General features: G+C 48.9%; 1 protein-coding gene across 6 annotated transcripts in view; it reads right to left on the reverse strand.

Annotated features, from left to right (window-relative positions):
• LOC142875570 (WD repeat- and FYVE domain-containing protein 4-like) overlaps positions 1 to 21,358 on the reverse strand; it is a 303,723-nt gene that overhangs the window by 171,884 nt on the left and 110,481 nt on the right. For 4 of the 6 annotated variants that reach the window (XM_076010232.1, XM_076010230.1, XM_076010231.1 and 1 more), the window contains exons 20-26: positions 17,612 to 17,843; positions 16,354 to 16,499; positions 15,245 to 15,356; positions 14,385 to 14,575; positions 8,894 to 9,046; positions 2,407 to 2,480; positions 370 to 531 (exon numbers count right to left, since the gene is read on the reverse strand). In XM_076010232.1, coding sequence (XP_075866347.1) covers positions 370 to 531; positions 2,407 to 2,480; positions 8,894 to 9,046; positions 14,385 to 14,575; positions 15,245 to 15,356; positions 16,354 to 16,499; positions 17,612 to 17,843 — 1,070 coding nt within the window. Of the gene's footprint in view, positions 1 to 369; positions 532 to 2,406; positions 2,481 to 8,893; positions 9,047 to 14,384; positions 14,576 to 15,244; positions 15,357 to 16,353; positions 16,500 to 17,611; positions 17,844 to 21,358 lie in introns of those variants that run through there. The other 2 variants (XM_076010234.1, XM_076010235.1) reach the window with 2 other exon arrangements.

A 21,358-nucleotide genomic window follows, 5' to 3' on the forward strand; every position in this document is an offset into this window, starting at 1 on the left:
ACAAGGAAAGAAAAGGCTAAATGTGGTGCCAGTGGGGACTGTCCTTTGGGCAGTGTGCAGCAGGCAGACATATGAAGTCACCGCTGGTGAGCATGGCTTTGCTTGGGGAGATTCTGGAATTCTTGGGCACAGTAGGAGAGTCTGAGCACCAGGGGGCAGTGAACACACAGCCCTGCTGGGGAAACCTGCTTGTCCCATTTGGGCTCAAGCAAACACATCCCTTTTTCCAAAGCTCAAACCTGAGCAAAAATCTCTAGAAGGTTCCAAGTGATGATGGGTTGAGTGTGGTCAGGAGATAGCTGGGACCTGTATTCCTTTGTAAAATAGCCAGAGGCCCTGCCCTTCCCCCTGGGAAGCTTGATGCAGTACCTGAGCAAGTCCTGGATGCTAAAGTGGCCCCTCAGTTGACAGCCCAGGATGGCAATGATGGTGGGGATCTTGGAGGGGGTCAGGCTTGGTTCACTGATGAGGAAGACGAGCTTAGGTATCAGCCCTGCCTGGTGAGCAACTTCAGCATTTCTGGGTCCTTCCCTAGTGAGCCCAGGAGAGAGGCAGTGAAAGCTTTTACTGGAATGAACCAAATTTGCTGCATTTCTGCTAAAAAGGTTTTCCAAGCTAGGCTTGTTCTGTGGCCCTCTGACTCCAATGCTCTCTTGGCAACTTGTCAAGATGCTGCTAGACACCATTGAATATGTGTCCACCAAGTGCCAGAGTCACTGGGGCATTCACCTCCTGTTCCTTCCACTCCCCCCACCCCCGGAAACCACCTTCAAAGACAAATCCCAATTATTGATTTTTAAAATTCTGAGCCTCAGGGAAAACTAGTGCTGGCCTCAGAAAACTCAGAACAAAGACAGCAGACACTCATGTGACCAAAGAGCACTTCCCAACAGCCAGGAGCACGGGCCCTCCTGTCTGCGTGTGCGACTCTCCCGCCCGCCCCAAACCACAAAGTGGATACACACCCCACTGGGAGCAAAGGAGAAAAGGCAGAATTCAAGCATCCACATCCCTCCCTAGGATACACAAACCCGGTTTCCAGTAAAGTCTACTCCCCAAAGAAAACTGCTCCCAGAGTAAATGTCTTTTTCTTAGAACAAGAGCAGGTACAGGAAGAAAGTGGAAGGTGGGGGCGAAAAAAAGGTGAAGCAGCATGAATTGGGTGGATTGCTCCTCTCCAGCCATCTTTTTCTGGTATTAACATGTTACATTCTGCTGAGCTCCACATCCCTGACACACAGAGCAGGCAGAACCAGCCCAGTTCCGAGTGTGACCTAGCAACGCCCTTGACAAGGAGGATGTGCATCACGCCACTGGGAAATCTGGCTGCCGCCAGCCCCCTTGCTGGCACAGCACCGAGCGGCATGCATGTCCGTTCCTCCTCCTCCTCCTCCTCCTCCTCCTCCGGACTGTCTCACTCGCCTCTGAGCTCAGCATTCAGAAAGGGGCACGGCGGGGGCTGAGCATATGATAGATATTCAATGATAACTGCCTGAAGGGACGATGTCTGTCCACACAGTCAACACACCAGAGGTGCCAATGATCCCTGGGCCAGCCTGATCCGTGAGGAGCCAGGCAGGGTGATGTGCGGGCCTCCCGGCCTCCCTTCTCTCTTATTCGGATCACAGCTCCCAGCTCGCTTTGGGAATCACCTTTTTGCAATTCCCTTCCACTCGCTGCAGAGGGTTAGCCATGCTCCCAGCCTGGCCTCACGACCCTAGAGCCAGGACTGTCGAATAAAAAAAGTGCTCTGTCTGCTGACTCTGCTAAGCTGAGGATATGCCCTGAGGAGCTGCCCAGCAGCCACCTGGCTGGCGAGAAGAAGGCCTGCCAACACAAAGACAGCGTGGAGGAGGCAGAGACAAGAGCGGTGACAGAGCTGAGATGAAATGACATGAGTACCACCCAGCCACCGGCAAACATCTGCCCCTTTCAGTCGTAGGAGCCATTGAATTCCCTCTGTCAGCCTTCTTTTCTCCTTCTATTCTTCCCTTCCTCCCCCTTCCTTCTTTCCTTCCTTTTTTCCTTTATTAATCTGATTGAGTTATATTTCTGCCATGTGCAACCAAAAGAACCCTGACTAATTCAAAAAGTGACTTGGAGAAGGTCAGAACTCAAGGGGAGAGTTGGCTTTGCTGGCCACATTTGCTGAGCCCCCAGTTTGTGCAAGTCACTGGGGCTGGAGAGGCCTCCAAGCCCTCTGCACCTGCCTTCCTGAGGCTTGAGACCAGCAGAAGAAATAGCCCTGCCCGCACATGGCAGTGAGCCACTGGTAGGATGTGCTTCCCCCTGGGGACCTACTGTTCTGGGAGCAGGCAGGAGCTACTGACCCTCCCACCCTCTCAGTCTCTATTCTTGGCATGAAGCCTTTAGTTCTAACTCCCAGGCTGCCAAAGCCCAACCTACCTTGGTGATTGAAGAATTTCCACAAGATGGGAAAAGAGGGCGAGCTCCAGGTTGTCTGCTGTATTCATCCAGAGCTGGAAGACAGAACAAACACACACTGAAACTAAGGCATGGCAAACGAGGGTTTGTAGGCAATGTGAGCAGGCCAGATGCTGGACATATCATTCTCTAACGTGGAATCACCAACATGATTTAGCAGTTCTGGAATCAGACCAGCTCTCCTGACTTCTCGAGCATAGAGGGTGCCTCCCCCAGAAGGTCATCTCTCCCCATTTCTGCTGCTGCCTGGCGCTTCACTGTGGGTCTAGATTCCAACCAAGGACACTGGCACTAACCGTTTCCCACATCTGCCCAGCCATGGGCCCATGGCCCAAGTGTCCACACACCGAATACATCTCATCCTCACTGGATCCTGCAAGGCAAATGCTGGTGTTCCCACTTTACAGATGAAAAAATTAGAGGATGAGACAGAATGGTTGAGTGACAGGCTCCACGCACCACCAGCAAGTGGAAGGACAGGAAGTATCAGCAGGTCTTAACCCCCATGCTTTGCCCTGTGTTGACTGTGCAAGGTGCATGCAACACCTTCTTCAGTTGCCCCATCTACAAAACCTGCATCCCAACCCAGCCTTGCTTTCTCCTGCCTGTCAAACTGTAAATGACACAAAGACGTGAAATTCACTGAGATTCCGAAAGTGAAGTTTACCACTCAGGTTGTTTTCATTCATAGTCAACAAAGGCAGCTGCTAATTGTCCCTCTGGGGCAGAGTTGATGGCTGCACATGCCATTTCCATTTCCCTTTAGAGAGCTCTGCCATTTTTCATCTCTAAATACTGACAATTCCAAAGGCCCGCCACAGGTCTCTAAGAGTACATTTATATAGCAGCGAAAAGAGTTTGCACTTGTAACTGATAGCATTTATTGAAGGCAAGAGGTGCCAAACACAGAACCCAAATAGATTATCTGCATTTAGCAGGTGAAGAGAGTGAGGCTCAGAGAGGAAACAACTTTTCCGGCGCCACACTTTGGTTAAGCGGCAGAGACTGGCTTCAAAGCCACCTGCTCTGACCGTGGAGCCTGCTCCCTGCCTCCATGTCAGGTCCCACAGCCATCTCCTCGGGACAGTGACCCCAAGGCTCAACAGTCAGCCTCACTTAAAACTAAGCAGGTGTCCACGGCTTTGTCCTCTTACCAAGGAGGGAATGCAAAAGAGCCCAAACAAACACTAGTTTATCAGGAGGCCTGCAAAGGCGGGCACTGTCACTCTCCCATGCCCCAGCCTAACATCACACGTGACACATAGTGGACACTTAGTAAGGATTCATTAAATTTTTAAAAAGAGTGAATGCCAAGTAAACCAAGATAAAATAAGTGGATTTCTCTTAAGCCAGGAACAGAGTGACAGATTTCCAGCCCTTGTAAGCACAGGCACTGCCCAAAGACACACAGAGGCAGGGCAGCTGCCAACTGGGACAGCTGGTGTGGACGGATGCAGCTCTAGCGGGGGTATGGCTAGCCAGGTACGGCACCCCACATGCACATCGGTATGACCCCACGAACCCTGCGCACTCCGGATGCATGCCGACATTCATGAAGGCAGGCAGTCAACGAACCGTATGCCAGGCTCAGTGCTGCGGGCGGCGAGAACTGAGAAAGTCAGTCTAATAATGCTACACCCCGTTATTCTTCCCATAAGTTTCTAGCCTCTCCCATTTCTTTCCAAAACATTAGAACAATAAATTGCCACGCACATTCTAGGTTGCCTGGCTCCTCAGAAAATTATAGAGTAGAATTCTGGAAAACACAGATGATTGAATCTTTTGATTGTTACCCTGTGTCACATACCCTGTATTGAGGACTGTGTTAAAATCTCTGGATGAGATTAGTTTGAATATTAAATGGATAATGTGTCAGATGTCGTTCTTCTTTCACCCCTAAGATCACCTCACTCTCAAAAACAAGCTGGCCTATCCCTTATTTAAGAACTAGGAGTTTGGCAGCCCTCAAGTTCCTATCCCTCTCTGAGTCTCTACTTCCGATTTCTCCACCACTCACATCTCCCTGTCCCCCGTTCCTTCCCCTCACATCTCCATGTCCCCCCTTCCCTCCACTCTCATCTCACTGTCCCTCCTTCCCTCCACTCTCATCTCCCTGTCCCTCCATGCCTCCCCTCTCATCTCCCTGTCTACCCTTCCCTGCCCTCACATCTCCTTGTTTTTCCTTCCCTCCCCTCACATCTCCCTGTCACCCCTTCCCTCCCCTCACATCTCTCTGTCCCCCCTTCCCTCCCCTCACATCTCCCTGTCCCTCCTTCCCCCCCCCTCATCTCCCTGTCCCTCCTTCCCTCCCCTCTCAGCTCCCTGTCCCTCCTTCCCTCCCCTCACATCTCCCTGTCCCTCCTTCCCTCCCCTCTCATCTCCTTGTCCCTCCTTCCCTCTCCTCACAGCTCCCTGTCCCTCCTTCCCTCCCCTCACATCTCCCTGTCCCTCCTTCCCTCGCCTCTCATCTCCTTGTCCCTCCTTCCCTCTCCTCACATCTCCCTGTCCCTCCTTCCCTCCCCTCTCATCTCCTTGTCCCTCCTTCCCTCTCCTCACAGCTCCCTGTCCCTCCTTCCCTCCCCTCACATCTCCCTGTCCCTCCTTCCCTCGCCTCTCATCTCCTTGTCCCTCCTTCCCTCCCCTCACATCTCCCTGTCCCTCCTTCCCTCGCCTCTCATCTCCTTGTCCCTCCTTCCCTCTCCTCACATCTCCCTGTCCCTCCTTCCCTCCCCTCTCATCTCCTTGTCCCTCCTTCCCTCTCCTCACAGCTCCCTGTCCCTCCTTCCCTCCCCTCACATCTCCCTGTCCCTCCTTCCCTCCCCTCTCATCTCCTTGTCCCTCCTTCCCTCTCCTCACAGCTCCCTGTCCCTCCTTCCCTCCCCTCACATCTCCCTGTCCCTCCTTCCCTCGCCTCTCATCTCCTTGTCCCTCCTTCCCTCTCCTCACATCTCCCTGTCCCTCCTTCCCTCCCCTCTCATCTCCTTGTCCCTCCTTCCCTCTCCTCACAGCTCCCTGTCCCTCCTTCCCTCCCCTCACATCTCCCTGTCCCTCCTTCCCTCGCCTCTCATCTCCTTGTCCCTCCTTCCCTCTCCTCACATCTCCCTGTCCCTCCTTCCCTCCCCTCTCATCTCCTTGTCCCTCCTGCACTCCCCTCTCAGCTCCCTGTCCCTCCTTCCCTCCCCTCACATCTCCCTGTCCCCCATTCCCTCCCCTCACATCTCCCTGTCCCCCCTTCCCATCCCTCACAGCTCCCTGTCCCCCTTTCCCTCCCCTCACATCTCCCAGTCTCTCCTTCCCTCCCCTCACATCTCCCTGTCCCCCCTTCCCTCCCCTCACATCTCCCTGTCCCCCTTTCCCACCCCTCACAGCTCCCAGTCTCTCCTTCCCTCCCCTCACATCTCCCTGTCCCTCCTTCCCTCCCCTCACATCTCCCTGTCCCCCTTTCCCTCCCCTCACATCTCCCTGTCCCCCATTCCCTCCCCTCACATCTCCCTGTCCCTCCTTCCCTCCCCTCACATCTCCCTGTCCCCCTTTCCCTCCCCTCACATCTCCCTGTCCCCCCTTCCCACCCCTCACATCTCCCAGTCTCTCCTTCCCTCCCCTCACATCTCCCTGTCCCCCTTTCCCACCCCTCACAGCTCCCAGTCTCTCCTTCCCTCCCCTCACATCTCCCTGTCCCTCCTTCCCTCCCCTCACATCTCCCTGTCCCTCCTTCCCTCCCCTCACATCTCCCTGTCCCCCATTCCCTCCCCTCACATCTCCCTGTCCCCCCTTCCCACCCCTCACATCTCCCAGTCTCTCCTTCCCTCCCCTCACATCTCCCTGTCCCCCTTTCCCACCCCTCACAGCTCCCAGTCTCTCCTTCCCTCCCCTCACATCTCCCTGTCCCTCCTTCCCTCCCCTCACATCTCCCTGTCCCTCCTTCCCTCCCCTCACATCTCCCTGTCCCCCATTCCCTCCCCTCACATCTCCCTGTCCCCCCTTCCCACCCCTCACATCTCCCTGTCCCTCCTTCGCTCCCCTTGCATCTCCCTCCATGTACAGGGCTTGGAAGAGCCTATGCCTGACTGGTAGGTTTGCCCTGTGGACCCCTGGGCCTGGACTTCCTTTCTGAATGTTTTTGTTCCTACAGATTTTAGAAAGTGATTCCGTTTGTTTGATGGTTTTGAGATCGTTGAGCTTTTTTATTTCTGTTTGAGTGAACTCTGAAAACTTAAGTTTTCTGTGAGATGGTTCAAATGAGCTAACTTGTCTAACTCACTGGCACACAGTGTTTGATCCTGTTTCCTTGGTACTTTTCTAATTGTTCATTCCCTCCAGCGCCCCCTTCCCTTCCTCCATGATTCGCATGCGCCCTCTCTCTGTTTTTCCTGACTGACCAATCTTAACAGAGGTTTGTGTGTTTTAGGGGAACCAGTAAGTGGCCTTGTTGATCCTGTGTATATATTTTCTTTCCCATTTTATTAACTTATGTTCTCATGTATATTTTTCCTTCCTTCTTTCTCCGAGTTTTGTTTTTGTTTGTTTGATCATTCTAGCTCTTCAGCCTGGAGGCTCTGTTCATCCATTTTAAATGCTCTTTCTTCTAACACACACATGGCTGCCTATGAGTCTCGCTCCGGTCTCGCCTTCCCTGCGGCGCAATGCTGTTTCGATACATAGCATTTCCCTTGTCATTTGGCTCCAAATCTCTTCTAGTTCACGTCCTGACTTTTCACTAACTCTTCTCTTTATCCCACTGCCTTTGTCTCAGTTCAGGGTTCAGAATCTTCCTGCTGGATTGCTGTAGCCATCTCAACACTGACGCTGCTGCCTCGGGCTCTTGTCACCAGAATCATATAACTAAAAGTCTCATGCCATCCCTCAGTTAATATCCTTAAATATCAGAAGTTTGGCAAAACTTGTCAACAATCTAAAAATTGTTTATAAAGGCTTTATTTTCATCATTCAACTTTGATAATTTATTATAAAATATGTGTCATCTTTTGGTTTCATAGAGTGGGTCAGTATAAGCAATAGAGATTAAATATCCTATTGTCTATAACTGGCCTTATTTATTAGGTTTCCAAACAATAAAAAATCTTTCTTACTAAAAATTGGAGAAATATATACACAAAACTGTTGTCTATAGAAGCATTTATAACAATAAAATATAGGAATAATCTAAGAATTTGACAATAGGAGAATGGTGAAGAAACCCTCTATACAACCAAGCATTATCTGACCTCAATGGAAATGTTTATAATGAAAATGATAAAAATTTTTTGTTATGTAAGATAAGGCAGCACTCTAACTGATACAGTATAATAGTTACTATGATTAAAAACATATGTTGTGCATAGGACATACTACAGGAGAATGCATCCAAATTTGACAACAGTTGACTGGGTCTTGCAAAGAGGAGGGTTTCCTCCCATTTTTCTGTAATTTAAAAATATTCTGTAATAAACTAAACATATATATTAATTTTTACTAAGCAAATAAACAGTTTTTAAAATACTTCCACAGATATCAACATGTACAGGCGGAAGCACAGACTGTGCAGGTTAGCACCTTGGGTCTGTCCTTTCTCCCTTCCCCTCCTGCAGTCAACACGAACCTGCAGGCCCCTACCAAGCCATTTGTCTCAAATCCTGATGCCTGCTTGCACCCTGGCATATCTGCAAAAAGTGCACATGATCCACCTGGAAGGTTCTTTCCCCCTTGAATTCTACCAGACTCAGTCCCAGAATTCTTGATCCCTACAACTAAACTAACTGTCCTCTCACTCCCACTTCCCAGATGCCCTGTGCCTGACTCACTGTGGGACCTAGCACATTGCAGTGTCACCTTTGCTGTGTCCCAGGCCCATCTGGCTGTGGGGAAGATGGCCCTGTTCACTGCTGTATCTCCAGCACATGGCCAATCCCTGACCCAGTGCATGCTCAGTAAATGATGCTTCGTGAATGGATTGATCCTCCCCAAATGGTCCTGTGTCACGCTCCTCCGTTGCCAGGCATGTCTTTCAGCATCTCTCAAGCCATCCCTTTAAAGGATCATTTGGAAACGGCAAAGCACCATCCAAAGAAATTGGGATCCTTTTTCTTAACTCTCATTTGTATATGCTACATTACAGCTCTACAATCCTTTCCCAGACATGATCTGGTTTAACCTCCACGACAACCCGTGAAGAAGAGATGATGGTCTCCATTTCACACAAGAACAGAGTGAGGTTCAGAGGGAACAAGAGACTTGCCCGAGGCCACAGCCCATGGGTGGCAGGATTTAATTATAAATCAGGGCCTTTGGACTCCAAAACTTTTGTGGTTTTCCCTCTCACTACAATCATGACTATCAGGGAAGCTGACCTGAATTTAGAGGAAACTGCAGCCTTTTTCACATGTTTTACCATTACTCGCTCTCGCACAAACACTCCCCCTTGAAGGGCTAAGGGCCAGTCTCGATTTACCTCGAAATTGCAGAGGATGTGTTGGAAGACACCAACGTTGGAGATGGCGGATGGCCTGAAGCCCAGTTCTGCGGTGCCAGCAACCGAGAGCACCAGCTGAAAGATCCGGTGGTTCAGGAGAGAGACCTTTCTCCTCAGGAGCAATGCCATTACCTGAAAAGGTTGAAACACACAGCATTTTCCTCATAAATGCATCCTCAGAGCTCCTTCCCCCTGCTCCTGCTGACAGCACCCGCCGTCAGCCCAGTGGAAGACCCTCTGCTCTCTGCTGCTACCATCCTTCATCCCCCGTTCTCAGAAGAAAACATGGACCAGTGTCCAAGGCTGCTTCCCAGCTAGTGTCCACTCTTCTGTGCTATGGTTTAGCCATTCGCTGGGCCCCTGCTGCTCCCTGAATCTTGTCCATGTTTCCAGAACACCACTCTCTTCTGCCTCCTCCTTGGTTCCTCAGGACTTGGTCTAATTTTCTGTTACTGGATCCTTTGCATGCAGAACCGCCCCATAAACGGTGCTGCATCACCAGGAAGCTCCTGCCTGCCCACAAGCCCGGGTATGCCCAACCTCGCTTCAAGCTGCAGCCACCAGACGTGCCTTCCCGCCACACTAGCCCCTGGGAAGCCGGCCATGCGTTGCGTCCATTCCAGGTGGATGTGCTGGGCTCCCAGCAGCAGGTTTAGTGTCTCCACTCATCTCAGGAACTAAGAAGACGGGTCCCACCGAACCTCACTGCTCTACTGACCTCCGTCACACATGAATCAGGCCGCCCAGCAACCTGTCAGCATCTGGGTCCTCACCCTTGTCACCTAGACTCTCGGTGCCTGTCACCCCCAGCTCAATTCCCCATCCCCAGCTGCAGCACAGCCGCCCCCTCCCTGTCCTGCTGACGTGCTCTCTCCATGCACCCTTGGGAACTCTTGCTTATGATCAGCAATACTCAATGTCTTTTCAGGTTGTTCTGGTCACTTTTTCCACATATCTGAAATCGGACCAATCTCCCCAGCCCCACCAAGACATAATTAGGAGGGCCAAAGGTTGCCTGAGAAACGTCACACTCTCAGGCTGACTGGCTTCACGTCATATTACTAGTGTCAAATGTCAAACTGGTACCTAGTTGGGCCTGGCAGTCCAATTCTGCTTTTCTAATGAGCTGGTTTCTCTTGTCCTGAGGACCATGATTTCATTATTTCTCCTCTCACCTCTCTCCCCTCCCACCGCCCAGCCTCATCCTCTGCTGAGAAGACAGAAGCCATCAGACTGAACACCCCTGCCTTCCCATGCCAGACCCACCGATGCCTGTGTCACAACCCTTCCTGCTGCGAGCAGGGCTCCCATCCGCCTGGCCTCTGATCCCACCTGTCACCTCAAAACAGGTGTCACCTCAAGACAGCTCAAAGACACTGTTCTTTGGGATAGTTCTTCTCTCCCAGCCTCCCCTCCCGCCTTCCTTTCCCTTCTGGGTCACTTTACTCCAGGCGCAAACATGCTCTCTCTTCTGAAAACCAGCCATCCCTTGATGCCTACTCCCTCTGCCTCTGCCCCCACTCCTCCCCTTCCCAGGCAGCCTTCTAGAAAGCACCCTTGGCACACTCTGGCTCTGTGACTCACCTCCTGTTCTCTCTTCAACCCACCTCAGCAGCTGCTGCTCCCACCTGCCCACCTTCCCCAGAAAGGCCACCAGTGATTTCCAGGTGGCCATGTCCAGCGGTGACACCTCTGTCTTTAGTTTGCCACACTATTTATCAGCATTTAGCATTGTTTGACCACACCCACCTGCCAGAAGCACTTGCTTCTTTCAGATTCCTTGACAAAACGCTCTGTGGTTTCTCTCCCCTCTTTCCTCTCAATCTCCTTTACTGGGTGTTAATATTTCCAACCCCTGTGTAGGGAGTGCCTCGTTGCTTCCTCCTCAGTCCTCTCCTCTTCTCTTCTCTATTCCTTCTCTTTGACTATCTCATCAATTTCCTTGGATTAAATATCATCATCATAACGTTGAAGATCCTCGCATGTACACTTCCAGCCCAGCCTGCCCCTCTGAGCTCAAGAGCCATCTAGCCTACTTGGCATCTCACCTCCAAAGTCTCACAAACATTTCCAACTGAGCATGTCCCTGATGTCTTCCTCCCCTCCTATCTGCACCCTCTGGGCACATAGCCCTGGCTACCTCAGTGCCACCTGTCCAGACTGATCGCCAATCCTGAGATGCTCCAGGTCCGAGGGCACAGTCTCGTATCCTGTGGGGTTCTACCCCGATGCCCTGCTTGAATCTCACCCCTCCAAGCCATCTTCCACACTGACGTCAAGGGGCACTCTAAAGCATCACTCATCCGTTTCCCTGTTCCGAGCCTGCCGATGGCTGCCTGTCACCTTGGAGACAGAATCCACACTCCTTGCAGTAGCAGAGTCAGGCGCTCTCCTCCCCTCCCTCTGGCCTGCTGTGCACTGCTCCACAACCATCCCTTCCTCCGGCCACGTGCAGGGACCCGTGCCGGATCCCTTGAGCGCTGCTAATGCTAGTCGGAACACTGTCCTTCTTTCCCGCCTTGGGAACAGCTATCCCATCAAACTCAGCTGGCTGTCGCCTACTCTGAGAAGGGGCGGTGGATCAGTCAGATGGAGATAACCTCTCTGAGCAGTTTATGCCCTTTAATCCAACCAGAAATACAGCAGGTAAACCCAGAGTAAAACTTAAAAGCGAAGAGAGCCACTGCCGAGCAAACCGTCTAACTGCAGGCCCTTGTTTCCGTTCATGAACTCAGCCCCAAACTCTCACTGAGCACCAGCGGTGGAGCCCAAGTTCTAGGGCACAGAGGCAAACAAGCAGGTGCACCTCCCTCCCAGAGCACGGGTCCGGGGGCGAACAGACCACAAACATGGGGACAGGTAAACAGACGTCATGCAGTTGGGCACGCAGGTGACAAAGAAACGCAAAGTGAGAGGATGTCTAGAAAGGGATGAGGGAGGACGGAGGTTCTACCTTATAAAGAGTGGGCAAGGAAGTCAAAAAATAAAATAAAATAACCCTATTTCTTCACTCAGAGCTGCCCTTCCCCACCTCCCCTACCACTCCCCAGCTTCTTTTGATTTCTTCAAAAACATGAATATTTGAAATGTGTCCTTTTATAAATCAGAAGAATTTTAAAATTTCCCTTTTCGAACTTCATGTGTAAAGGTACAATAACTCTTGAATCTGAGGGCTCTTTGCTCAAATGCAGTATTTGGGAGTCTCCCTCTCACACTAATAGTATTTTTCTGTCCACCTCATTAACAGTACGACCCACGAGGGGAGGGACAGAAGCCGTTTGTTCACGCTGTGTCCCCAGTGGCTTAGTGCCTGGTCCTGGGAGGTGTCAGTGCTCGTAAGTGGAGTAAATCAATTCCACACACGGGCTTCTCCTTGACTCTGCCCCTCTGCCTAGACACTCAGCCACCCAGTGTCCAGGGCCCTCCGTTCCAACGAAGCTCTTTTGGACCGCCTAGCCGTGTGTGATGTCAGCCACTGTGCGCGTCACCTTCTCACGGCGCTGTTCCGACTCCCGAACCCGCGCTGAGAGCGCGCCGAGAGCTCGCTGCAGGCCGGCCCTGCCCTGCAGTGCGCAGCAAGCAGGCGGCAGCGAGCGCCAGGCCGTCCGGCTCTGTGCAGCTCAGAGCTGCCGGCAAGACAGCTGGGCAACCACCGAGTCACAGGGAACTTGGTCACCTACTGCATTTTCATTTATGTTAAAATTACAATATTTTGGTACTTGTTTTATTTTATCCTTCTAGATAAACCCATAGGGGCAGGAACTGCCTTGTACCTTTTAAGAAATGCTCACAATAATTATCAAAATCCCTAACCACAGCAGATATCCTTGTGCTATATTAGACTAAATCCCCTAACAATATAATCAAATAAAACTTATATAACAAAAGCCCCAATTCCTGAGTTTTAGTATAAACCCAGACATACTCATTCACTTATTCCAAAATACGTACTGAGTGTCTTGATGGTGCCAATGATACACTGGCAAAGAATGAGAAATGCCAAGACTTCCGGGAGCTCCCAGTCCAGTGAGTGTGTGCAGATTGGTCGTCACAGCACAGGGGCAAGAGCAGCTGAGTCTAGGGTGCCCACACTGCCCTGGGCCCGGGAGTGGCCGCCCACCAGCTGGGAGGGGAGGTGCCACCTCTGCCATTTGAGCTCAATCTGGGAAGATGGAAGGAGTGCATCTGGGGAGAACGGGAGAGGGGCCAAGCCATGGGCACAGGTACCAAGGTTCAGCAACTCATGATGGTGCAGGATTTGGGAGGTGGGAGCATTCAGTGTGAAGCATTCGGTGGGTGGGAGATAGGGCTGGAAGGATAAGTTGGTGGCCAGTTTTGAAAGGCTTTGGAAGCCTGTATAAGGAGTTTGGAATATAGTGTCAGTGGTCTGGAGCCTTTGAAGGGTTTGCACATGGGAGAGGCACCGGCATATTTGCACCATGGGGGTGTAACTGGTGCCAGTGGTCTGTGAGGGAGAGACCAGAGCAGGGGCTGCCGTGCAACTGTGCAGGTGCAGAGGTGAGATGAGGAGAGCCCAGGGGTAAGAGTGACACCATATGGCCTTCTGCTCAAACTCTGACTTGGGAGCCAAAGGGACAGGAGGCTTTCTCTCCCAGCACCCCTGTGCCAGGAGGAGCCACCACTGGCTGCCTGTCCCAGTGGCCTTGCCGAGACTCCGCCCTCAGCCGGCCCCTCCTCACTCCTCATTGGCCATGCCCCAGCCGCGGGGAAGGCACTGGGGGCGTGTCTCAGCTCACTTTGGCGAGTGTGAGGGGCAATGAAGATGGCGGGAAGCTATCCCCAGCAGTGCGTCTGTGCAGGTGCTCGTCTAAGCTCTCAGCACACACTGACTTGTGTAACCCTCACAGCTCTACAAAACAGGTGCTGTTATTGTCCCCATTTTACACATGAAGGAACTGAGGCACAAAGAGATCAAGAACTAAAAATGGTTCACATTTATTGAGTACATATTCTGGGCCAGGCAGAATTCTAACCCCTTCACTTATATTAAATCCTCTAATCCCCACTGCATCCCTGTAATACAGGAGGTATGGCAGTCCATATCTCACAGGTGAGGAAACCGAGGCAGAGAAAAATAACTCATCCAAGGTTAAATACAAGTTAGAGGAAGAGGCAGGATTTCGGCCCTGGCGGTCTGCTGCGCAGCCTGGGCTCTTAGACAACATGCTGGAGACACAGTGGGAGACCACAGTGACGCCTGAACTTGTCAGTGAGAGGGACCAGAAGCTGTGGACAGGTGACATGCCCATCCACACAGTGCTTCTCTCAGGCTGGCTGTCACCTGGCCCTCCCCCGCCTTGCTGACGCTGGTCTCTGAACCCGGAACCTTCGCTGCCCTTCTCCAGAAACCACCCTGGGGCGCACGGCGCTGGGGTGAGCGAGCCCATCCCTCGTCCTTGGGGTCGACAGCCCTTTGGGAGTCCCAGGCTCAGACGGGAGGGCGGATTACCTCGTACCCGCAGAGGTGCCGCATCAGGCGGTCACACATGGCGTTACTGGTCAGGACCGAGTGCAGGACTTTCATAGCCGCGTACATGGTGTGGTCGTCTGTCGCTAAGGAGATGAGGCCCAGGAGGATGGCAGGCCCGCCAACGAAGTCCAGGCTGCTGGCAGCAGGGCTGGAGTGGAACACTCTCACCCCTGCGGGACAAAGGGGCATCTCACCAGCCTGTAAGCTTCCTCACAGTGGAGAGTGCCTGGGACGGCTGGGAGGAAGGGGAGCGGGCTCTGAACGTCTTAGGTGGCTGAGAGACAGTGTGCTGAGTCCTTCCTTGGTCATCGAAAGGCTGAATAGCCTAGAGTCTTTCAGAGCGCCACCTTCTACCTTGAGTCCAGTGTGCTGGGTGAGCCAGACACTCGCTGAGCCTCAGTTTCCCAACTGCTCTGACAACCACTGGCTCCTACCTACCCTCGAGATCCTGCTGGGCTGGAGCCTTGACCGACTTGCTGCATTGCTGTTGCCTGGTTGGAGTGATGACCAGCAGACTCCACTCAAATGACCACGGCCATCGCCTCAGCTCAAAGGCCCCCTGTGCTCACTATATGGACAGACTCCCGTTGTGCATGGGTGTCGGCCTGCTCAGCAGCTGAGTTCACTGCCGACTGTCAGATGTGGCCAGGTGAACTGGTCTCCACGCTCTCTGGAAAGCCAACTGGGTTTGGCTGGGTTTTCTCCCAGCCCTGGCCCTCACCATCCTGGGTCCCTGGAGTGTTCCATCCTGCCTGCTGCTCCAGAATTCCAGAGTGCACAGGCGGCGACAGCAAAGCCCTCCTCCCCAAACAGCAGTGAAGACTCACGGCCTGACATACCTAACTGGCCCACAGCAACGGCTCCAATGGTTCGCAGCGAACCTGACAGGTGGCTAGCACAGTTTCTCAGCAACAACACAGGCGTGACATTGTCACGGGATAAAATGTTCATCTAGAGAAATAAGCAACAATTACTCCTAAGAAATTCCTGGAAAAGGAGAGGTGTTGTTCATGATCCCCTGGGTGGCAGGCAGCCCGAGGTCTGGCCCGGTGCTAGAACTCCATCAGTGACTATCAGTGAGTGAGTAATAACCCAGTGTCAGGGGACTGAGGTCAAACCTCAGGCTCATGTGTCCTGCCTCCAGGCTATGTCTTAATTGTAAGCGAGCAGCTTCAGTTACACAGTCTGTGCCACCAATGTCCCCCATGCTCACAGTGAGCAGCTAATGAGAGCAAGAAGGACCCAAGGACACCCACAGGTGAAACAGTGCTTCTGAGGTGAGGGCTGCCACCTTCTCTGCAAGCCTGACCTCTGCAGGTTTCAGAGAAGCAAAAGGACAGGAATCCTGGCCTCCTCCATCAGAAAGTATGTTGCGGGACAGCAGAGCTTCGATATCAACCCAACCTAGCTCGTGCTCTGGGGGAACTTCTGTCCATGGGGGTGAAGACAATAAAAACAAATCAGCAAAAATTCATCTGCACTAGACAAAAGAGATATTTGTGCAGAAATTAGGAAGCAAATCTAATGGCATTATCATCCACAAACATGTCTGCTTATTGTTTTGCAAGCCTATTGCTTTTTAAAAAGAGAAAATCACAGCGACTCAAAGAACAGTGTTCAGTGTTAGTAGGCCATCAGCACCCAGGCCCAGGGAAGCTCAGTAGTGTCCTCAATCAAAGTATTTAAAATATCCCATTTGTTCTTGCTCTACCAGGGAGAGTACCCACTTTCTTCCCTGAGGAAATATAAATAAAAAGTCTATTCTTGGGGGATGATAATGGGCGGGGAGCCATAGGGTATTTTAACAGGTGAAGTGGGAAGCACACATGTGCACACCCATCTACATACGTGCAAACACGAATTAGTGTTTCCTGAAGCACTGGACGCTGAAGCAAGCCATGAGACCAAGGTTCCAACAGGGAGCAGCAAGGGAAGGCGGAACACGCACCTCTTTGGCAATCAGGCGGCTGTCCACCTCATTGTAAGCACTCCTGATGTCGGCTGCAGTGGTGACGGAGGAGCTGGCTACGTGAAGTCCAAAAGAAACCCTTTCCTCTGCAACAAGGGGCACGGCCTCGCTGTCCCGGTCCTCTCCTATAACAACACGCCCCTAATCATCCCTGCACTCACTTCACAGACGAGGACATTAACCCTCAGATGATTGCGTGTCTCCGCCGCACAGCAAAGTGGTCATGAGAGGATGTTCGTGCACTGCTACGCTGCATGTTCTTGCATGTTGTGTGTTTGCATGGCATATGTTTTCCCCACCTGTGCTTCTCTGATCCTTACAGAAAACTGTGGAGAAATTTCCCAAGACTGACCCTTCTATAAAATAGAGGCATTCTAGGTATGAAATCTCCAGAGCTTAAAACTCTACCAAGTATATGACTTTGTTGCCCAAAACCAAAATGCTCAGGAACAAGCAAGCTGACTAGTAAAGAAGGGGGCAGGCTCAGCGGAAGGCTCGACTTTCAGGGGCCTTCTCAGCCCCGGCAAACGCCCCAGGTGGACCTGGCACTCTGGCCCCCAAGTCATCGAGAGCCACATGCTACTAGAGAAGCATGGCACACATACAGAGCTGGTGAGTCTTTGGCTCTAGATGTGACCTTGTCCCATTGCTCTGGCCATGGCCATTTGTCATAGGAAATGAAGTTTGAAGAAGACATGGGCCTGGAGACAGACACACTCGACAGCGCTCAGTCGCTGTCCCAGCGCCCTTCAGCAGGCGCTAGGCCGGCACACACACATCCATTTGTCATTCTTCCCAGATGGGAGCTGACCCCTGACCTGACGGAGTGCAGAGAGCAGAGCTCCCTGCTTGAACAACCAGCAATCAATAACAAAAATGTGGATGTTTTGTCTGCCTGTTTAATAATTAAAGACAACAGTATAATTTAGTTAGAAAGCTTCTTCATTAAAATGAATGTAACTTACTTATCTCATTCTCTCCTCTTTCTTTGTTGGTGGTATTTACCCACCCACCCTCCTCCATCAGGTGCTTTAGAGTTGAAATCTAAAGGATATTGTCATTTCCTTTTCTGTGACATTTTCAGTTGGGTTGTAAATATATAATGATCCAATTAAAAAGGTCTTCCCTAATTACTGACCTATGCTGAGCTTATTCTTTATAAATATGCTATAAATAACTGGATGTCCATTTAAAAACTAAAATCAGCAAGAACATTATAAATCAAAACACTCCATACCTTGGGCATGCACAGCTTGGAAGTTACCACAGTATCTTGGGCCAAGTTTGTTAATAACTTCCAGAGTTTCCACTGAAATGGCTTCTTCAAAGAGGTATGTAGAGCCAAGACGCCAGATTAATGATGACTTTTGTTTCCAAACCTGAGGGGTAGCAATATATCCATAAACATCCACAAATAAAGACGGATCCATTGAAAGGAAAGGTCCCGGTAAGGCCTGAATGTACAGCATCTGTGACAATAAAAAGGGTGGGGAAGTGAGTGGTGCTTAAGCTCAGAATTAATCAAATAAATACACAGTGTTATAATACAATGTACCTTATTCTCATCTCAAAGTGAAAGTTTGTTTTATCTAAAAATTAAAAAGAGGACTCTCGAATCTGAGAAGTGTGCAGTAAAACAATTTGCTGATCGGAGTGAAAAACTGACACTGTGCCTTTGGAAGCAAATTTGATAAGAAATATTAAGAAACACAAAAATGTCCATCTTCATTGTTTCAGTGATTCTAAGAAACTAAATGTCCCATGTTGGCACATTAACAAGGTTTGACGTACAAACAATAATTACAGAGATACAGGTTGGAAAGACAGAAATAAAACTATTTATTTGTAGATGATATGTCTATGTAGAAAATTCCAAGGAATCTTTACAAAACAAATCTCCTAGAACTAATAAGTGAGTCAGCAAGATCATAGTATACATGATCAATATGCAAAAATAAATTGCATTTCTATAGACTAATAATGAACAAACAGCAACTAAAATTATAAACAATACCATTTGTAATTATGAACAAAAAGAAACACTTAATAAAACATGCAAAGGATTTGTTTGCTGAAAATCCTAAAACAATGACTTAAAAAGTCAAAGAAGACCTACATAAATGAAGAGACATACCAGGTTCATGGATAGGAAGACTCAATATAGTAAAGATGTTTTTTCTTCCCAAATTTATCTATAGGTATAATACAATTCCTATCAGAATCCCAGCAAGATTTTTTGTAGACATAGACACGATAATTCTGAAGTTTATATGGGATGATACAGGCCCTAGAATAGCTGAAACAATTTTGAAAAAGAATAATTAAGTAGAACTACTCTACCTAATAATAAGGCTTAGTACATAGCTACAATAATCAAAACAGTGTGATATTGGTAGAGGGACAGTCACATGATTAATGGAACAAAATATAGAACCCAGAAATAAATCTTTATAAATATGATTTTTGACAAAGATGTAGAAGCAGTTCAATAGAGGAATACTAGCCTCTTCAACAAATGGTGCTAGAGCAACTGGACATTCATAGGCGAAGAAATGAACTTTGACTTAAACCTCCTACCTTAAGCAAAAATGAATTCATAATTGATTGCAAACTCAAATGTAAAACAAAAAAAAATTAGAAAAAAAAATAGGAAAAAATCTTCAGAATCTAAGGCAAGACAGAAAAAGTTCTCAGATTTGACACTGAAGGCATGAGCCATAAAAGAAAAAATTGATGAATTATACTTCATCAAAACTAAGAACTTCTGCCCATGGAAGAGGATGGAAACACAAGCTACAGACTAGGAAAAATTATTTGCAAATCACCTATCCAACAAAGGACTACTATATAGAATATTTTTTTAAAAAAGTTAAAATTGAACAGCTAAAAATAAAACAATACAATTAGAAAATAGGCAAAAGACATGAATGGACACCACTGAGGATGTACAAATGAGAAGATGTTCAACCTCCTTAGCCATTAAGGAATATAATTAAAAGCACAGTGAGATATCACTACACAACCATCAGAATTACTAATCTAAAAAACAGGACAGCACTAAATGCAGAGAAACTGTGCTGCCCATTCATTGCTGGCGGTGGTGTCAAATGATACAGTCATTTTGGAAAATAGTTTGGCAGTTTCTTATAACACTAAACCTATAATACAATTACCACAGAAACTAGCAATTGAACTCTTGAAATTTACCCCAGAAAAATGAAGACTTAAATTCAAACAAAAACCTGTACACAAATGTTCTCAGCAGCTTTATTCATAATAGCCTAAAACCAGAAACATCTCAGATGCCATTAAATGGGTGAATGGTTAGACATGCTGCAGTACATCTACACCATGAAATACCACTCAGTGATAAAGCAGAATGAACTATCAATACTTGCAACAACTTGGATCAATTTTCAGAGAAGTGAGTAAAAAGTCCAATCTTAAAAGGTCAAATACTGTATAATTTCATATACCATCCTGTGCCACATTGTACCATTTTGATGAACAACAGACCACATATATGACGGTGGTCCTATAAGATTGTAATACCATGTTTTTACTGTACCTTTTCTATGTTTAGATGCATTTAGATACACACTACTCATCACTGTGTGGCAATTGCCCACAGTGTTCAGCACAGAACCATGCTGTTCAGGTTTGTAGCCTAGGAGCAACAGGCCACACCTTCTAGCCCAGGTGTGTAGTAGGCTATAGCATCTAGGTTTGTGTAGACGCACTCTATGATGTCTGTACAATGATGAAGCTGACTAATGATATGTTTCTCAGAATGTATCCCTGTTGCTAAGCAATGCATGACCTTATAACAGCATTGAAATTACAGCATTTTAAATTACTGTTTCCTGGGTTGGGGACAGGGATGAGAGAGAGGAAGCATGGGTGCACGGTGGTTGTGGTTATGGAAGAGCAGCACTAAAGACCTCTGTGGCTATGGAACCTTTTGTACCTTGACTGCAAATGAACCTACACGTGATCATATCCTATAAACTAAATACACACACACACAGCTGTACATATAAAACTTGAGAATCTGAATAAATCAGCAGATTGTATTGAGAATCTGAATAAATCAGCAGATTGTATCAATGTCAATATCTTGATTGTGATATTGTTCTACAGTTCCCAGTATGTTCACCAAGAAATACAGGTTGGCTCATACATCTGAGGTTTCAAAAAATATTGTTCCCAGCTTCTTTTGCTCAATTTAGGCTATTAAAGTACTCCCTGTCTTTCCAAATGTAATTTCCCTTCCCTTGGCAATGAAAACAAAGGCTCCTCATTTTGAGAACAGTTGTTAAACTGGGTCATCTCCTACCTAAGCTGAAGCTCTCCTGTCTTACTCTTGCATAACAAATATTTGCATCAAAACATTAGTCCTTTATGTTATCCTGGTTAAATTTCACTTGCTGGTCCTGATCCAACTTGTTGAGATCATCTTAGACAGTGGACTCTGTCACCTTGGCCGTTCCTCATAGCATCACACCACTCCTAAACTCCCTGCTGACAGCCCTGGGTTTAGCTGGCCACACAGGGTGGCTGTTCATCCAATTCACCCAACCACACTATCAGCCTTCCCATGTTCCTTCTTGTGGCTAAAAATTCAGGTCAATTCACCAAGTGTTTATTGCATGTCCACTGTGTGTCAGCCCTTGTGCTAGGTTCAAGGAAGATACAACCATCAATAGGACACGCCTCATACCTCAAGGGACATGAAGTATTTCACAGAACTTCAACATATTCTGTGAAAGAAGACAAAAACAAGCCCACTGGTAATCATGCCTGAATAGATAAAACCAAAGACACTGTAACCACAAAAGTGAGCATACATCTCACCCTGGGCAGCACGAGGGTCTACTGTTTCTTTTCCCATGGCAAGTCCAGCCCTGCTTGTGCCTCTGCCTCCTGGATAAAGATTATTAAGATACGTAGCCACCAAATTGTCTCTATTTCTGACAGTACCCAT

The sequence above is a fragment of the Microcebus murinus genome, chromosome 14 (assembly GCF_040939455.1).
Source record: "Microcebus murinus isolate Inina chromosome 14, M.murinus_Inina_mat1.0, whole genome shotgun sequence".
NCBI lineage: Eukaryota > Metazoa > Chordata > Mammalia > Primates > Cheirogaleidae > Microcebus > Microcebus murinus.